Source organism: Lynx canadensis, chromosome D2 (assembly GCF_007474595.2).
Source record: "Lynx canadensis isolate LIC74 chromosome D2, mLynCan4.pri.v2, whole genome shotgun sequence".
In the NCBI taxonomy this organism is placed as follows: domain Eukaryota; kingdom Metazoa; phylum Chordata; class Mammalia; order Carnivora; family Felidae; genus Lynx; species Lynx canadensis.
The window spans coordinates 25,929,445-25,947,385 of NC_044313.2; the positions used below are offsets into that span (position 1 = coordinate 25,929,445).

The following is a 17,941-nucleotide window of genomic DNA, read 5'->3' on the forward strand; positions in this document are numbered from 1 at the left end:
GGAGGAAGGACATGGCAGTGATGTTTGAAGCTGCAGGAATGGGGAGGCCCAGCAAGAGAGAGGCTTAAGTGAGAAGAGGAAGGACCAAGACCTGTAGAGCTTTGGAGGAGAAAGAGGAACAATCACGGGTGAAGAGTCCAGAAGGATGCCAGGGAGGCATGAATTCCAAGACGGGGGGAGGAGAAGCAATAAATTCTGAGCTTCAGAGAGACCCAGGAGTGGGAGGACTGAGGGAAAATCATTGGGTGTTGGTAACTGTTCAGGACAGAAGGCTTCTCACCCAGGGAGGTGTCCTGGTGAAGAGATGGGTGGGTTTCTGTAAGATTCCTGTAAATCCTTGGGCATGTGCCCCCCACGCCCCCAGGGTTATAAAGAACAGGTGGGAGGTTTGGGGCCTGCCTGTTTTAGGATACTGATACAGGAGGGACCTTCAGCACCCATGTATAGGGAAGGGCACCAGGACCCCAAAGTACAAGGAGAGTAAAGCATGTCCACACTAACATGCTGCCACTTTCCAGGGTCTCACAGAAGGTAAGGGAGTTTTCTGCTGAGAGGCCAGCTCTGCCCAGGCCTTTGAGGCCAAATGAAATGACCGCCCCTTGCCTCTGCTTGATCTGCTCTGCAGGAGAAGGGCAGAGAGGGCTGTAGGGTGGGGACAGTGTCCCTAAGGATCTAGAGAAAAGCAATGGGAGATGGTCCGAAACGGCAGAAGGTAGCAGAGCGGAAGTGATGCTGGTTGTTACCATGGTGGTAAGTTTTGAATGGGCCCAGCCCCTCCTGCCCACTGCTCCCACCCAGCCAGCCACCCTTCACATAAAGGAGGAACTACTCTTTAGCCCTCCCCACTCTGCTCACAGAACCCAACCCTGGCAGCAAGCCCAGAGCCAGAGTGCCAGGACTGTCTCCTATTTGGGTCTGAATTCCTGCCTCCTCTCAAAGTTACCTGGGTCCAGGGCTCACTTCTTTCCTTTATTCATTTATTCATGTATTTATTCATCCGGCACTTATTAACTGAGCATCTACTAAATCAGGCACACTGTGTCAAGCATTGGGAGCACAGACGTGAACAAAAGAGGTGTGGGCCTTGGACATTTATGGTCCAGTGGGAGCCCCAGATATTAAATAAACCCGCCCCTCCAAAACAAGGAACTCCAGTTGTAATCAGTGCTGGGAAAGGGAAAGGGCAGTACATCCAGGAGGCTGGAAAGCCTATATCAGCAGAACTGTCTAAGCTAAAGGTTCAGGAACTTCTCTGAAGACGGACCATTAAGCTGAGGTCTTTTTTTTTTTTTAAGTTTATTTATTTTGATAGAGGACAGCACACATGTGGGAGCTAGGGAGGGGCAGAGAGAGAGAGAGAAAATCTCAAGCAGGCTCCCCACTGTCAGCACGGAGCCCAATGCAGGGCTCGAACCCACAAACCATGAGATCATGACCTGAGCCAAAGTCAAGAGTCGGATGGCACCCAGGCACCCCTAAGCTGCGGTCTTAAGGATAAACAGAAATTTCTCAGGTGAAGGGTAGGAGAAGCATTTGGGGAAGGCACACCGCACATGCAAAGGTTGTGAGATGAGGAGGGATTTATCCTGTCTGAGGAAATGAAAGCAGGCAAGTGAGCTGGAGAGTAGGTATTGGGAGCAGAGTGGCCCCGGGCCCAGCTCCCACATGGGCATGCAGAGCCTGTTAAGGATTTGTTTACTTCAGTCATTGAAGGGAGTTAAGAATGTGGTCATATAATCAGATGTCCACTCTAAAAATCACACTGCCTGCAGCTCAGGGGCCAGCGTGCACTTCAGAAGGAGGCAAGAGCTAGCAGAACCTGGATTAGGGTGGAGATGGGCAGAAATAGGTTGGAAGTATTTAGAACTCTGGGTGTTCTTGTTTGTCAGTGTCCTGCTTAAAATGCAATGCGTAGGGGCGCCCGGGTGGCTCAGTCGGTTAAGCGTCTGACTGCGGCTCAGATCATGATCTCGCAGTTCGGGAGTTCGACCCCCATGTCAGGCTCTGTGCTGACAGCTTGGAGCCTGGACCTGCTTTGGACTCTGTGTCTCCCTCTCTCTCTGACCCTCCCCTACTCGCGCTCTGTCTGTCTCTCAAAAATAAATAAACATTACAGAAAGTTTTAGAAAAGGGAAGAAAGCCAGCAAAAGGTGGGGAGCCAGCCAGTCACTGCTGTGAACAACTCTGGGAGCCACGTGCAGGAGTCATCCCAACCCAGGCGGGAAGGAGTGGAGTGTTTATTACCAATTTCCAACAGTCATTCACTGGGACACTAACTCAGGTACCTCCAGCTTGCCTTGGGCCAGTGTCCCGGGTGTGCTATGAGCAGCCTTCAGAATGTGGAAGCGAATGCTGACAAGGCCGGGTGGGGCCCAGAGGCGCGTGTTACACCTTGTCCAGGGTCCAAGAGACAGAAAGAAAAAGAGCAGGAAGAGTGGTAAGAGGTGGGGGTTGGGGGGTTCTATGCCAGAACTCAACCATGTGGCTCCAAGCTGCCTGGAACATGGGCTGGGGATTGTGAGGAAGCACATAGACTGTCTGATGAGCGCTACTGGTTTCTGCCACAATATACAACCTTCGATACAGTTTAGCTGATGCAGAAGAGAGTGGCATTATATCCTTCTTAGGTAAAGGCGTTATACCTCTGATAACACAGCTGACAGTCCTTGAGCTGCTTCGGCAGCCACATGTCGCTGATGGTCCCTGCCTCCTACACGGCCCTGTTCTCTGGGTACTCCCATGGCTGCTGGTTGAGGGCAATGCCCACTTGAACACCACACGCTCGTGCTCTCCTACGCAAATTGGGCATTTCCCTAGAGGGACAGCACCCACTCCCCACAGGCCCCCTTTGCATGCTGCTTTTCATGACACGTTTAACTCTTCCAAGCTGGAGGGGACCCACCGGCACTGGTGGGTGCCAGGACCACTCCTGAAGGCTGGAGGCGAAGGGGCCAGTGCACATCCCACAGTGGTGGCCGTGGGTGAGTTTACCGCCCAAGGCATCAAAAAGTTTGAGCAGGGTCATGATATCCTGCTTTCCATTTACACCCAGTCACACTCTGGGGGGTTACAGGGAAGAGGTGCAGAAGACACAAAACACTGCTGAATGCACTACCAAAGACCCCAACCGCAGCAGATAAGAGTAATGGACCCCCAAAGTCTACCTCCTGATCTCTGGAACTTGTGAGTGGGTTACCTGCAAATGGGACTTTGCAGATGTGATTGTGCTAACAATTTTGAGATGGGGAGACTATCCTGGATTAGTCAGGATTACCCATGCGCTCGGTGTTCTTAGAAGAGGGAGGTGGGACGGTCAGAGGCAGAGGAGAAGTGACGACAGAAGCAGAGGCTGGAGGGACATGGGATTGTGAGCGGGGGAATGTGGTTATCTTCTCCAAGCTGGGAAAGGCCAGGAAATGGATTCTCCCCAGGAACACAATGCCAACCCCTTGATTTCTAGCCTGTTGTGACCCATTTCAGACTCCTGACCTCCCAGAACTGTGAGAAAATAAAACTTGTGCTGTTTTAAGCCAATAAACTTGTGGTCATTTTCTACAGCGGTAATAGGAAACAAATAGAGATTTTCAAAATGCACTACTGAAGCTCAAGTACAGAGCTAATAATTATTACCATTCCAAGGTTATTATAAGGGTCATTTGCCACTCCACTCCCACCTGCAATATCTCCCGGAATCCCCACAACAGCCTGAGCAGTAGGCTCTTTACTTGTCCCCATTCCACAGACAAGAACATTGTGGCACCCAGAGGTTAAATTACCTGCCCGAGGTTCCTGGCTGGTACATGGCAGGGTTGAGACTTGAACCCAGGCCATTGGATAGGTTGCTTCTTAACCACCCTGTAACATGGTTTCTTGACTGTTCAGCAAAAGAAACAGTGAGTGAATGGGCAGGGCGTTGAAGTGGACGTGAGTGGGCAAGAGTGAGGGCAGATGGTATTCCAAGAGGGGGACAGCACAAGTCAAGGGGTGATGGCTAAGGAATTGCCCCCCCCCCCCCCGCCTTGTGTCCCGCTGTGGTCTCTGACACAGTTCTGGCCTCACCTGGTGCTCAAGAGGCCACCTCTACCTTCTCCCTAGAGAGCACCTGCTCTGCCCTACCCTCTTTTCGAGGCTGAGAGATTCCTAATCTTCTTCCCACCCCACTGGATCAACTGACTGATAACATCGGTACATGACACCGGGGCAAAGTGACCTCCTTCACCCATTTTATTCCACCCCCCCACCCCAAAGCTCTTTAATGATGACCTTTTCAAATGTTTGACAAATACACCCATGAAAGCCCTGACCCAAGGGGGAGTGATAAATTCCAAACTAATGTCTAATATTTAATATTTGCTTTCAATAACTGTAAACAAAATTCTGGTGATAACGAGAATAATAGATTTCGAATCCAATCAAACTGTTTCATGTCAAGTATTTTAAACTAATGTGCAAGTTAGAACTTGCAAAGAATGGATACAGCATGGCATGGAGTAAAAAAGAGGTTCAAGCTGGTAGCCAGCTTGGGTGCCACTAAAAGGGCACATCAGCTACAAACAGGGAGCCGTGCCCACAGTAGAAAACAGAGATTCAAGGCAGCCCTTCCGGGCTCCTGGGCTCCTACACCGCACCCCCCCCCCCCAGCCTCACCCCTCTACACCCGGGGCTGTGTTTTAGGCTCTGCCGGCAGCTCAGAACCCTTGTCTACCACGCACATTGATGCTGCAGCCGATGTCTGGGGACAGACACCTCCTTGGCTGTATCTCCCTCATCCTGCTCTGCACCTGTGGGTGCACCTCTGGAGGGCCCCCTAAAAGGTCCTGCAGGTGCCACCAGCCTAGATGCTCCAGCTTGAGGACTGAGGGGAACAATATCCTTCCCTACCTGTATCCTACTTGTGATACCTAGCATTTCCATCCAGACTAGTAGAACAGGAGAACCTGATACAGCTGGAGGAAAAAGGCAAAAATAATACTCCCCTGCCCTCTCCTTCACACCCAACCCCCACCTAGTCTGAATTCAACTCCTCCATCTACAAGCTGGGTAACCTTTAGCGAGTAACTTCACCTAAGCCTTAGTCCTCAGTTCTGTAAAATAGGGACAGTGGTACCTTTCCCATAGGATTGTGGGAGCATTACACAAGGTGATGCATGTGGAGTGCTGGCATGTGGCCAGACACGGAGGAAGCCCCAGGCAGTGCCAGTTCTTGGCAGTCATGCAGAGACACACAGACACAGAGACCTCTCCTATGGTCACTTGCACACATGCAGATGCACAGAGGCCCAAAGCCACAGGGAGCTCGCACATGGGCACACACAGGGACACACAGATCCGGGGGACCCATGGAGCCACTCCATCCAGGCCCTTGCTCTGCCTCAGCCCCATTTGGTTGGAGCTGGACCAGACCTGTTTTTCTGGGAGAACTGGCAGCATCAAAGGGAGCCCTTTCAGCTCTGTCCCACTTTGATATGCTGATGGAGGGGCCCTGGCCTGGCTCCCCACATACTCAGACTTCCATGCCACAGCGCTCCAGGCATAAAACCCCACAGCCCCACCCCTTTAATTTTTGATCTGGGGGAGTAGAGGCAGGAGGTGCAGCTGGGAAAGGATTTCTCATCCACAGTCCATAAACACACGGGCACACTCACAGCGACACAAGCAGACTGGACATAAAAGCACCTGTTTTATGCTCACAGGCATAGCGCCCTGCCTAGCAGGGAGGGGACCCAGCAACCTTGCAGATCCAAATCCTCTGACTCCAGATTCAAGGCTTTTTGCACTGTGAGAGGCTGCATTAGCCCTATCTCCACTGTCACCACCACCACTGTCACCATCATCACCATTACCATAGCCACCATCAGCACCAACAGCATAACCGCCACAACCATCATCCCCACCGCCATCCCCACCACCGTCACCATCATCCCACCGCCATCCCCACCATCCCCACCACCATCCACCATCACTGCCATCATTACCTTATCATACATACCATCACTGTCTGAACCGACCAAGGAGCCCTCTCGAACCCTGATACAGCACAGAGGAAAGACCCAACGGGAAGGGCGGAAGGAGGGCGACACGCTTCCCAGGAGCCCAGGGGAAAAGGTCAAGAAGCTGAGGCCCTGCCACAGCCCTGCATTCTCCCAAACTCCAACCTTATTGGAGACGGTATCTTCCCAGCCTGCGTCTGAGCCTCCTTCCCCTCGCTCCTCCCACACCCACAGAGAACGGGTCTCCGTCAGGTGTGGCCCTCTTGGTTTCCCAGTGCCGGAGGCAGCTGTGGAGAGAGAAGCCCAGGAGGGGCAGGAAGGGAGGGAGGGGCAGAGCCCTGGCTGCACGCACAGGATTGGATGGCTTGTGCCCTCTCAGCCAGCCCCTGACTAGAAGGTTTCCCAAAGAGACGGTGACCTCGGCCGCTGCCCTGAGCTCTGCCCGTCGCTGCCATGAGGCGGGCACCTCCTGGGCAGAGTGGGCCACGGGGGCCATCCTGAAGCAGCGGTGAGGCGGGAGGAGGCCGTCAGGCCCCGTGAAGGGGGGGGGGGGCGCCATGGACAAGTTCCGGATGATTTTCCAGTTCCTGCAGTCCAACCAGGAGTCCTTCATGAACGGCATCTGCGGCATCATGGCACTGGCCAGCGCCCAGATGTACTCTGCCTTCGATTTCAACTGCCCCTGCTTGCCCGGCTACAACGCAGCCTACAGCGCGGGCATCCTGCTGGCGCCCCCGCTGGTGCTCTTCCTGCTCGGCCTGGTCATGAACAACAACGTGTCCATGCTGGCGGAAGAGTGGAAGCGGCCCCCGGGCCGCCGGGCCAAAGACCCTGCCGTGCTGCGCTACATGTTCTGCTCCATGGCCCAGCGGGCCCTCATCGCTCCCGTCGTCTGGGTGGCCGTCACACTGTTGGATGGCAAGTGCTTCCTCTGTGCCTTCTGCACTGCCGTGCCCGTGACTGTGCTGGGCAACGGCAGCCTGGCGCCCGGCCTGTCCCCACCCGAGCTCGCCCGCCTGCTAGCCCGGGTGCCCTGCCCCGACATCTATGACGGCGACTGGCTGCTGGCCCGCGAGGTGGCCGTGCGTTACCTGCGCTGCATCTCCCAGGTGAGGGGGTGCCACGGCCTTGGCATGGGTCTCCCCTCACAGCCTGGGGTCCCTCTGGCAAGGCCCAATCCCTCACTTCTTGAAACGGGGCTTTCTCAGGGTACAGTCGTGTTTCTCAATGGATTGGAGCTCCCCAGACTGGGCTGGGTCTCCCCCTCAGACGGAGCTCTTTGGGACAGGGGCGTATTTTCCCAACTGAGGCCAGGACTTCTGAAGGCAGAGCCGTGTGTCTTCCCTGGATCAGCGCCACCTGGGAAAAGTGATGTGGCTACCTCAGCCCAGAGGCCCGTCCTGTCTCGAGACCCCTAGAGTGGACCCAACAGCTCAGGCAGCCCCACCTTCTCCATCCTGAGCGCCGGCTTAGAAGCCTGGTGTATTTGCATCCTTTTCTTCTTCCAGGCCGGGGCGGTGGCACGGCAGGTGGGTGGCTGGGCCATTTGGGTACATTTCCCTGGCAAATGCCCCCAGCAGGTGCCCCTCTGCTCAGGGAGTGGGATCCGAGGGTCCTGGGTCCCCTGGAAGGGAGGGTTTGGGTGAGGGGATGTACTGTTGGGATGCATCCTAAAGGCAGGGGTGGAGGGCCCACTGATGGGCCAGAGCTTGGTCCTCCCCAGCCCCACTCCCTCATCCTCTGCCCCCCGGATGTCCCCCACCTAAGTCCCCAGGCCTCCCCTGCAGTCGCTGCAGCACGGGGAGGAAGCGGCAGCAGGCCCTGGCAGCAGATGGACCGGGGGCTGTCAGGGGAGGGGCAGGGGGCCGGGCCTGCCCTGCCAGCGCTAGAGAAACACTCTGCTCTGGCAAATCCAGACCCCTGGCTCCCCATCTCCGGCCCTCCCGTGGAGCCCGTGTCACCACCACATGGATGTCGCACTCTGAGTGTACGAGCTCTGCTTCCCTCCCAAACCACTCCCTCCCTTGTGGACACTTGTGCCATCGTGCCAGGCCTCAGGGCCTGGGGCAACTGTCCCTCCACCCGACCTTTAAACCACTGCATCATAAACTAAAAGGTCCCCCAGGGGACATGCTGCCTGGCCTATAGACATGTTTCATCTGGCCTTCCAAGTGAATTCAAAATTCAATTTTGGAATTGGTCAACCTCCTCTGAAAACCAGAAATTTTCCCATAAAATTCAGATTTCTGGCTTTACTTAAAACCTGAAGATATCTTGGGGCGCCTGGGTGGCTCAGTCGGTTGAGCGACCGACTTCGGCTCAGGTCACGATCTCACGGTTTGTGAGTTCGAGCCCCGCATCGGGCTCTGTGCTGACAGCTCGGAGCCTGGAGCCTGCTGCGGATTCTGTGTCTCCCTCTCTCTCTCTCTCTCTGCCCCTCCCCCACTCATGCTCTCTCTCTCTCTCTCTCTCTGTCTCTCTCTCTGTCAAAAATAAATAAACATTAAAAAAAATTTAAAAAAAAAAAAACACATGAAGATCTCCAGCCCCACGGGGTGCACATTTCCTCTTGGAGCAGCACAGAGGATGCCTGCTCCCCCAGACCAAGCACGTGCTTTGCAGCTCCCCAGCCCATGTGTGCTCTGCCACAACACCAGCTCCAATTACAGACACTTACCTCGCATCCTGATCCGGCCAGACACTTCTCTGTGCAGCTGGGGGCTGATCCAGAAGCCCAGGTTAGGAGAGCGTCCTGCCCCGGGCCTGACTGAACTATCAGCAGAGCGGATCTGGCACCCAAGCATCTAGGGCTCTCCAGCACAGAGTCTGAGCAACTGTCTTATTTGTCTCCGTGACCCTTGAGGGCCCAACTCAGAGCCCACACAGAGAAGCCTCGTGTAGTGCTAGCTACTGAAAGGCAGACAATGCCAGGAGCCAGAGGACAGGTACCAGACTCAGAGGACGAAGGGTCACTCTGGCCCTGGGAGGTGAACGAGGACATAATAATAGTGGCTAACAGCTCCTGAGCGCTAAGCACGTACCAGGCTGTGTGCCGTGTATTATTACATTTAGTCCTCGCAGAAACTCTATGAGATATGTACCGTCAACAACCCCATTTTATATGTGGGGAAACTGAGGCACAGAGAAGCCAGACACCTTGCTCCTGGTCAACTGGTAAGGACTGGAGACAGGGTCCAAAGCCAGGCAGCCTAATTCCAAGGTGTGCCCAGCTAACTCCTGTGCACTGAGTGCCAGGCCCACATGTCGGGCATTTTACTCACATGATCCCATTTCCGTGCCCATTTGATGGAAAAGGAAATGGAGGTCAAGAGTTAAGATCGTTTGCCCCATCAGTCCTCTTTTCCCTAAAGGCCCTGACATACAGAGTGCTTTGGGGGGTTTAGCCAGGCTTGGGATGCTGGAGAGCAATGCCAGCCGACTCCCCCCTCTCTCCCCTGCAGGCACTGGGCTGGTCCTTCGTGCTGCTGACCACACTGCTGGCATTCGTGGTGCGCTCTGTGCGGCCCTGCTTCACACAGGCCGCCTTCCTCAAAAGCAAGTACTGGTCCCACTATATCGACATCGAGCGCAAGCTCTTCGACGAGACGTGCACGGAACACGCCAAGGCCTTCGCCAAGGTCTGCATCCAGCAGTTCTTCGAGGCCATGAACCACGACCTGGAATTGGGTCACGCCCACGGGGCACTGGCCACGGCCCCCGCCGGCTCGGCTGCCCCAGCGCCCCCCGAGGGTGCTGAGGAGGAGAGGGAGAAGCTCCGTGGCATCACGGATCAAGGCGCCGTGAACAGGCTGCTCACGAGCTGGCACAAATGCAAGCCGCCCCTGAGGCTGGGCCAGGAGCAGCCGCCGGTGGGCAACGGCTGGGCGGGGGGCGGGCCCCGGCCTCCACGCAAGGAGGTGGCCGCCTACTTCAGCAGAGTGTGAGCTGTGGCCAGGCGGAGAGGCGAGAGAGGGGGTCTGAGCCCATGGCCTCTCAGACCCCCAAACCAGATGGGAAGATGAAGTCTGCAGGTTCTGGGCGGTAGGCCCCCGGAGCAGACCCACATGCCCGGGCATTTACCTGCCACTGAGGCAGGAAATTTGGAGCTGGACGGGGACCTTAGTCCTCCAGCTGTGACACAGCAATATGAGTCAGAAGGGCTCAGAACTGGCTCGTGGGGGGGGAGGGGGCAAACTCCCACCTGACCAGCCCCTCCCAAGCCACTTCACCCCTGCTTCGCTATCTCCTCTCAGGTTCTACAGCCATCCTTGCTCTGGATTGCTACCGGCTCTGCTCCCTTATGCGCAAGTCTCAGGGAGTGGGGGGGAGGGGGACGTCCAGTCATCTCACAAAGCAGGAATCCTGATTTGGGTCAGTATCCTGAACGAGGCTGAGAGTGGGCCGTGAGGACATGGCCCACAGCCTCACCCGAGGTCACACACCTGCAGTGCTAGGTGATGACACAAGATGCCAGAAGTTCTGTCTACTTAGGGGAAGCCAGAGTGCGTGGTCACCACAGAGGCCACCCAACAACTTGAGTATATTTATTTAGTGCTGAGCACAAGTCTTCCTGCCTTAGCCATTTGAGCTGCTGTAACAAAATACCACAGACTGAGTAGCTTATAAACAACAGAAATTTACTTCTCACACTTCTGGAGGCTGGAAGTCCAACATCACGGCACCGGCACGGTCACGTTCTGATGGAGGCCATCTTCTTTGTTCAAAGCCGGCACCTTCTCAAGGGAGCTCTCTGGAGCCTCTGGTCAAGGCACTAATCCCATTCATGAGGCTCTGCCCTCATGACTTAAGCACCTCCCAGAGGCCCCTCCCCCTAGTACCATCACCCTAGGGGGTTAAGATGGAACACATGAATGGGGGGGGGGGGAGGCACATTCAGACCATACCACCCTCCCTTGGAGGGGTCCTTGGAGACCGCCTGAACACCTCCTTCACGTCCAGGTCTTGCGTGAGCTCAGGCATTTAGAAAAAAAGCTGAATGTTTTCCCATTTTCTCAGAAACCCTACTCCCTGGGAAGGGGTCTCTAGAGTGCTAAGAGGCTCTGCCCTGAGACGGGGAAGAGGGTGGAGGAGTGGAAGGGGAGCTGCCTGCAGTGGAAACAGCTCAGGCTCCAGAGCCAGAGAAAACTGGGTCACATGCTGACTCTGCCAGTTACAAACTGTGTCCCTCGGGCCAACTGCTTCCTGTTCTGTGCCTCAGTTTCCTCATCTGTATAATGGGGCACCTACCTGATGGGGTTGTTATAATCATGAAACAGGTGAAGGGTGTAAAGCACAGAATAGGTACTCAGTATGCAGTGGCTCATGTGTTTGTAGATTTCTGAACCTGACAGCTTATCCAACCCTGGACAGAACGGGGAGGGCGACATAAGGAACTGGAGACACCTTGTCGAGGAGGGAATTGAGGGCCAGGAAGATGTGAGTCCCACTCATCTAGGAATTCATTTTGATCTTGATCCCTACAACATCGCTTTAATAATTTCCCTTCTTCCCAACTACTCTTCCCTCCATTCCCACTTCTAAGACTCAGCCTGAGCTCCTTTCATTATTTGGGAGGAGGACACGCCCAGCGTATCAGGAGGTACAAACGCCAAGGAAAGAGCAAGGTTTTGGGTCAGGCAGATTGGGGTTCAAGAACTAGAGCTGTAGGTCCTCACTAAATCCCTCCAAACTTCAGTGTGTCTATGTGAAAAACAGATCTTAAAAAGACCTGCTTTTCAGAATTTTGGTGAGGATAAAGGAGGATAACTTTTGAGGAAGAATCTGGAATGGTGTTTGGCACCTGGTAGGATCTGAATAATAACCACTGGTCCTTTCCGTTCATTTCTGCACAGGGACAAGCACAACTCAGGGAGGCCAGTGTGGCACTCGGCAGTCCCACCGTCACAGAACCACAAACGTTGCAGAGATGACACAGGGGGGAGTTTGAGGGAGGTCTTTCCCTTAATCATAGGGCTCATCTAGCCTGTCCTTGGACAGGGCTCTCCCCTTTAGAATTCTTGACCCGTGACTTTCCAGCCTCAGCTTGCACACTCCCACAGATGGGGAGCTCATGACCGCTTTCTGGGACAGGCTGGGCAGCTCTGATGGTTACAAAGGAGTTCTTGCAGCAACTCGCCTTCTTGTAATTTCTACCCACCATCCGGTGGTCTGTGCACAGGGCCTCAGAGAATCACGGTGCCAGCCCTCCTGAGATGTGAAGCAGTGCCAGGGGAGTTAGCTGAAGTATGGACAGAAGACCCAGTGGTGGGGAGGAGGACCGACAGGTGCAGGGCGGCTCTGAGGGAGAGGAGCCAGAATAAGGTAGGGAGGCTGTGGCCTGTGCATCCTGCTAGCGGTCAGCATCAATCTGGTGGCGCCTCTCCTCCAACCCTCCTGGGGCCTCCGTGGCAGCTCCTGTCCAGTGGGGGTCAAGCACAGACAGCACTCCTGACACTGGCAGGGAGGACAGGCCCAGGCAGGATCTCCCGGAGGGCCCCCTTGCCTGGCCCCTGAACTGGTCCCCCTGGTGTGCAGCTGGCTCAGGAGGGCAGGCGCGGGCCAGGCGCTGCTAAACAGGCAGCCCAACTTCCTCTCCTCTTGCACCGCCCTCACCACCCGCCCTCCCCTGCCTGGCGCCTGAAGGCGGCTGTTTTTCCACTCACTGCTACTGCCCGAGTTCCATCCTGCTGTTTCCTTCTCTTCCTGGAGTTAAAACTTCTTAGAAAACAGCGCCAGGCCAGCCCAGGCCCTGCTGGTCTCCAGCTCCCTGCTCCGGTGCAGAAGAAATCACAAGACAGCCCGAAAGCACTTCGGGTCAGGGCCGCCCTGCAGGCCCACGCTCCGCGGAGGCTGAAGCCACTGGTTGTCGCCCGCAACTGGCCCCAGGTAAGAGGAAGGGCCCTTCTCTGGGGTGTGCCAGGTGACGGGGAGGATGGGGAGGATGGGCGGGCTGCTCAAGGCCACCCGGAAGGATTGTCCTGGGAAGAAAGGCCCCTCCGAGGCTCCTCACTCTGGACCCTGCCAGTTGTGCCCCTCCCAGCCTGTCCCACTTTCTGTCCTGACTGCTGTTGTCAGAGGTCCCACCCAGGCCTAGATGTGACCCCTTCCTGGCCTGCGAGACATGGCCGGTAGTCTCAGCCGATGGCCTGGTTTCTTCTCTGTTCACTACCCCAAGGATTCAGGTATCCTGTACCCCATTTTGGGCAGCTTCTGAACCCATGAAGGCTCATTAGGAAACTTGAAGCCAAGAGGGGAAGAGCAAGAGGGAGAGGAGCCTGCCTTTAACCCATTCATCCCTGGCAACATTATAAACTTTTTCCCAGAGAGTGCAACCGGAGGCCCTGGGCTGAGTGGGAGGGAGTCAGGTCCCTCCTCCTGCTCCTGGCTCCCCACGTGGTCACTGCCGGGGCCCATCTGGCAACCTGGGCAGAGACCAGGAAGGGTGGCGGGTACAGAGGAGGTAGAGAAGGAAATATGGGCAGGTCTCCCCCGCTTTGTTTGCTGCCCACTCCATCCCACCACTCCCAGGCTTCTTCTGGCTGTGGGCTTTTTTTCATCCCCTAGATGGGGAGGACATAGGGCCACACCCTGGAATGTCTGCTTGTGTGGGTGGAGCCTAGGAAGGGAGTCGGGACAGAACATGGCTGGAGCCTCAGCCACTTCCTGGCAGGCTGCCAGTACCACATGGCGGAGCAGGCTGGGTATGGGCTGGTGGGGATGGTCAAGCCTTAGCCCATCAAGGCTGCCTGTCCCTGGCAGGCTGGGCAGCCCCCCGGGAGGCTGCTTAGAAAGGGAGGGGTGATGGGTGGGGAATGGAAGGTTCACCAGGGCTCTCTGATGGATGAGCACAGAGCAAGGTCAGGAGGCCAAGAAAACAGAGGACTGACTTAGCTAGACCCACCCCTGTCCACTTCCCAAGCCTCCTTACATCAGGCTCGAAAGTCCTGCCCAGGCACCTCCATACTTTAATGGCCTCGAGCAAGGCACTTACTCCTCTTTAGACCTTAGTTTCCTGATATTTGCAGGAAGGAGAAACATGCCAGCTGCCTCACCTCTGGGAGCCACCCTAAAGAGTTGACAGGGTGAGGTAGGGGGTTTCTGACTCAGAACAGTTATTAGGCATCACTTTTCCCCCTTTCTTTTCCTCCCAGCACCGCTAAGGAGAGAGCAAGGGCCAGAATGATTTGGCCTCTTTTCACAGATGAGGACACCGAGACCCAAAGAAAAGTCATAAAGTACGTTGAAAGCCAGGATCTCCTAAACCAGTCCAGATGCTGAGGTCTCCAAAATGAAAAGTTCTCATGAATTCTAGGAACGCTGCACCAGGCTTACCACTGACCGAGTCCCCTTCCTCCACCCCACCCCACCCCACCTCACTGAGTCAGGCCCAAGTCCTTTACCAGGTCACCAACACAGCTGTTACACCCATGGGCTACAGGCCTTGAGGACAAAACCCTCCAAGTAGTCCTAGGTCCCTTAACACATCAGAACTACTTGGAACCCCATATTCCCCAGGGCCACAAGGCCATTCTTAATCCCTCCTTCAAGGGAAGCTTGTGGGAGTAACAAGAACCTGAGTGCCTGAGGCAGACAGACCTGAGCATGAATCTCATCTCTGCCACTTACTTACATGTGACCTTGGCAAGCCCCTCCCCCTCAGGAAGCCTCCACCCTCTCTGCATACACTGGGGATATGACAACACAGTGAGATCCTGACCATGGGCAATGAGGGATGGAAAGCGCCTGGCACCTAGCAGGGGCTCAGTGAGCAGTGGCTGCCACCACCCTGTCCACCAGGCCCTGGGGCTCCCCAAGTCTCCTTGCCATCTCACCAGCCTGGCCACACAAGATCCCCTCAAACCCTTTCAGTTTTCAGAGGCACACATTTATCAGTCACTTACTGTCCCACAGGGAGCGCTCGGCCAGCCACTAGAGGGGCTAAGATGACAAGACCTTGCCCTGTCTTCAGATGCCTACCAGCCCACACGCCTTCTTAGTCCCACCAGGAACCATCGACCCCAGGCTCCGCCTGCACCTCCCCTTGCAGTCGGTCCCCCGGCCGACTCATCACCATGGCAGCCCTGATTGCAGAGAACTTCCGCTTCCTATCGCTCTTCTTCAAGAGCAAGGACGTGATGATTTTCAATGGGCTGGTGGCACTGGGCACAGTGGGCAGCCAGGAGCTGTTCTCTGTGGTGGCTTTCCACTGCCCTTGCTCACCTGCCCGGAACTACCTATATGGGCTGACAGCCATCGGTGTGCCCGCCCTAGCACTCTTCCTCATCGGTGTCATCCTCAACAACCACACCTGGAACCTAGTTACCGAGTGCCAGTACCGGAGGACCAAGAACTGCTCGGCCGCCCCCAACTTCCTCCTCCTAAGCTCCATCCTGGGCCGTGCGGCCGTGGCCCCGGTGACCTGGTCTGTCATCTCCCTGCTGCGCGGTGAGGCCTACGTCTGTGCTCTCAGCGAGTTTGTGGACCCCTCCTCACTCACAGCCGGGGAAAAGGGATTCCCACCAGACCATGCCACAGAAATCCTGGCCAGGTTCCCTTGTGGGGAGGGCCCTGCCAACCTGTCAGGCTTCCGGGAGGAGGTCACCCGCAGGCTCAAGTACGAGTCCCAGGTAAGGCTGTGCAAAGGGAAGTTGTTCCTCTTTCTTCCCTAGGCGACGGCTGGTGGGGAGGTGCTGGGATGGTCCAGCCTTAAAGGCAGAGTTGTCCTCAGGGGCTGAGGTCTCCAGGAAAGCACTAGATTGTCAGCATCAGGTGTCTGAGCCGGGTAACCTTTGAGTTAGGACTTGGTGAAGCAACTTTTAAACATTAAAGGAATGTTCTGGCTTAGACTAAGCCTCGATCCCAGTCACAGATTAAACCTCTACTTCGGGGCGCCTGGGTGGCTCAGTTGGTTAAGCGGCCAACTTCGGCTCAGGTCATGATCTCGCGGTCCGTGAGTTCGAGCCCCGCGTCGGGCTCTGTGCTGACAGCTCAGAGCCTGGAGCCTGTTTCAGATTCTGTGTCTTCCTCTCCCTGACCCTCCCCAGTTCATGCTCTGTCTCTCTCTGTCTCAAAAATAAACGTTAAAAAAAAAAATTAAAAAAAAAACAAAAAAAAAACCACCTCTACTTCACCCAGATTGAGCACGAACCCTTGCAAGCTTATGAAACGGTTGCTGTCAGCTAGGAGGTGACACGTTCCTATTCTGGGAAGGACCCCGGCCCAGCACGAAGTCAGCCTTCAAGTGCTGCTGTCATAGGGGAGTCCCCCGAGCCAGGAAGGGGTGTTGACTCAGGATGCAGTGGCTGCTGCCCTGATCCTAGCCTTAGCCGTGGCTCAATTCTGAAGGAGCAGAGGTCAGCCTGGGGAGAGAGGCCAAGGGCAGAGACAGGGGCAGAAAACACAGCTAGGAGTATTAACTCAGAGCAGCAAGGGATGAGGGACACAAGGAGAGCACAGGATTTTCTAAACAAACAAATAAAACACAACAGAGAAGTGAGTTCAAGGGAGTGAGGACAAAGAAGTGGAATCACAGCCATAAGGGCCGGTTTCCCTTCTAGAAGTAGAATCTGCCCTCAGGGGGGTTGTGGCTGAGGTTCGGTTCGGCCCAGCCCAGCCCAGCCCAGCCGGAGCCCTCTGACCAGCTCCTCCCACTTCCTCCTGGGGCGGGTGAGGGTCTAGGCAGCTCCTTGCCCCTCCTCAACTGTGCCCCTTCTCTGGCCAGCTCTTCGGGTGGCTGCTTATCGGCATGGTGGCCATCCTGGTGTTCCTGACCAAGTGCCTCAAGCATTACTGCTCACCACTCAGTTACCGCCAGGAGGCCTACTGGGCGCAGTACCGCGCCAACGAGGACCAGCTCTTCCAGCGCACGGCCGAGGTGCACTCGCGGGTGCTGGCCGCCAACAACGTGCGCCGCTTCTTCGGCTTTGTGGCGCTCGACAAGGACGACGAGGAGCTGGTGGCCAGGTTCCCCGTGGAAGGCACCCAGCCTCGGCCACAGTGGAACGCCATCACGGGCGTCTATTTGTACCGCGAGAACCAGGGCCTCCCGCTCTACAGCCGCCTGCACAAGTGGGCCCAGGGTCTGGCGGGCAACGGCACGGCACCAGAAACCGTGGAGATGGCCCTGGTCGCCTCCTGAGGGACCGGTTCCCACACTCTTTGCCAGTGACGGTGCCTGGACTCAAACGGAACTCCACCGCCTGCTCACAGCATCAGAAGGGGATGATTTTTTTTTAACTTCTTGGGGAAACAGGTCAGAAGCAAGGAACACAAAGCACCCTGGGGTGTGGAGAGCTAGTAGACAACGTGGTCTGCTCCGACAGCAAGGCTCTCAGACCTGAAGAAACGCCCTGTCCTGCTGCCACCAAACACTTGGTCAACCGCTTTGGGGAAAAGGCCCTTTCCCAGAACCGAGCCTTAATTAACTATGATGTGGACAACTGCTTACCGGTGGGACTCCCAAGCTGGGAAGCCCCGGCCAGCAGAGCCAGGTGAGCGTGATATCCTTGTGCAGGATATCGTGCGCTTACCGTATGTGTGATTGCACGCGGATACCTGGCTCAGCAGTGCTCAGCCAGGAAGCTGCCCTCCAATGTAAGCCTCTGGCTTTATTTTATATACTTAAAATTTTTGATAAAGTTGTTCCTAGTATAAACGAGTAGCTTGGTGCCTGCATTATTGGATGGGCTATGCCACAGCAGGCTGGTGGTCACGGAGACAGGCCCAAATCCCATCCCCTTGGGATTGGCGGGGGGGATAGAGAGACTCTGAGCAAAATTAAAATGGATGGAAGGGAGGGCAGGGGTGCAGGGAAAGCCAAATGTTCCCACATGTGGGAAGGCCCTACGGCTGATGATGTCTTGATAGTTAGATTCAGTTATCTGATTTGATCTGGGGAACAGATGAAGCCTGGCCTGTCTCAGATGGAAGATCACCTTAAATTCCATGAGTCA

General features: G+C 55.6%; 2 protein-coding genes across 3 annotated transcripts; both read left to right on the top strand.

The window, feature by feature from the left end:
• Nucleotides 1-6,547: 6,547 nt before the first annotated feature.
• On the top strand, nucleotides 6,548-9,934 carry CALHM1 (calcium homeostasis modulator 1). The gene is made up of 2 exons (XM_030334348.1): nucleotides 6,548-7,099; nucleotides 9,452-9,934. Exons 1-2 carry the CDS (start codon nucleotides 6,548-6,550, stop codon nucleotides 9,932-9,934), a joined length of 1,035 nt encoding a protein of 344 aa, XP_030190208.1.
• A 2,651-nt stretch (nucleotides 9,935-12,585) lies between these two features.
• On the top strand, nucleotides 12,586-17,646 carry CALHM2 (calcium homeostasis modulator family member 2). 2 transcript variants are annotated; one of them, XM_030334514.1, is made up of 4 exons: nucleotides 12,586-12,875; nucleotides 14,141-14,224; nucleotides 14,901-15,616; nucleotides 16,711-17,646. In XM_030334514.1, exons 3-4 carry the CDS (start codon nucleotides 15,062-15,064, stop codon nucleotides 17,125-17,127), a joined length of 972 nt encoding a protein of 323 aa, XP_030190374.1. In that variant the 5' UTR covers nucleotides 12,586-12,875; nucleotides 14,141-14,224; nucleotides 14,901-15,061; the 3' UTR covers nucleotides 17,128-17,646. The 2 variants fall into 2 exon arrangements, with proteins under 2 accessions (XP_030190374.1, XP_030190375.1); XM_030334515.1 differs by lacking the exon at nucleotides 14,141-14,224.
• The last annotated feature ends 295 nt before the right edge of the window (nucleotides 17,647-17,941 follow it).

What these genes read in the sequence shown, in the direction of transcription:
- CALHM1 (XM_030334348.1), top strand. Translation starts at nt 6,548, where the DNA reads ATGGACAAGTTCCGGATGATTTTCCAGTTCCTGCAGTCCAACCAGGAG. An exon ending in ACCTGCGCTGCATCTCCCAG is followed by an intron (nt 7,100 to 9,451) that starts GTGAGGGGGTGC and finishes TCTCCCCTGCAG; the next exon opens with GCACTGGGCTGGTCCTTCGT.
- CALHM2 (XM_030334514.1), top strand. Translation starts at nt 15,062, where the DNA reads ATGGCAGCCCTGATTGCAGAGAACTTCCGCTTCCTATCGCTCTTCTTC. An exon ending in GGCTCAAGTACGAGTCCCAG is followed by an intron (nt 15,617 to 16,710) that starts GTAAGGCTGTGC and finishes TTCTCTGGCCAG; the next exon opens with CTCTTCGGGTGGCTGCTTAT.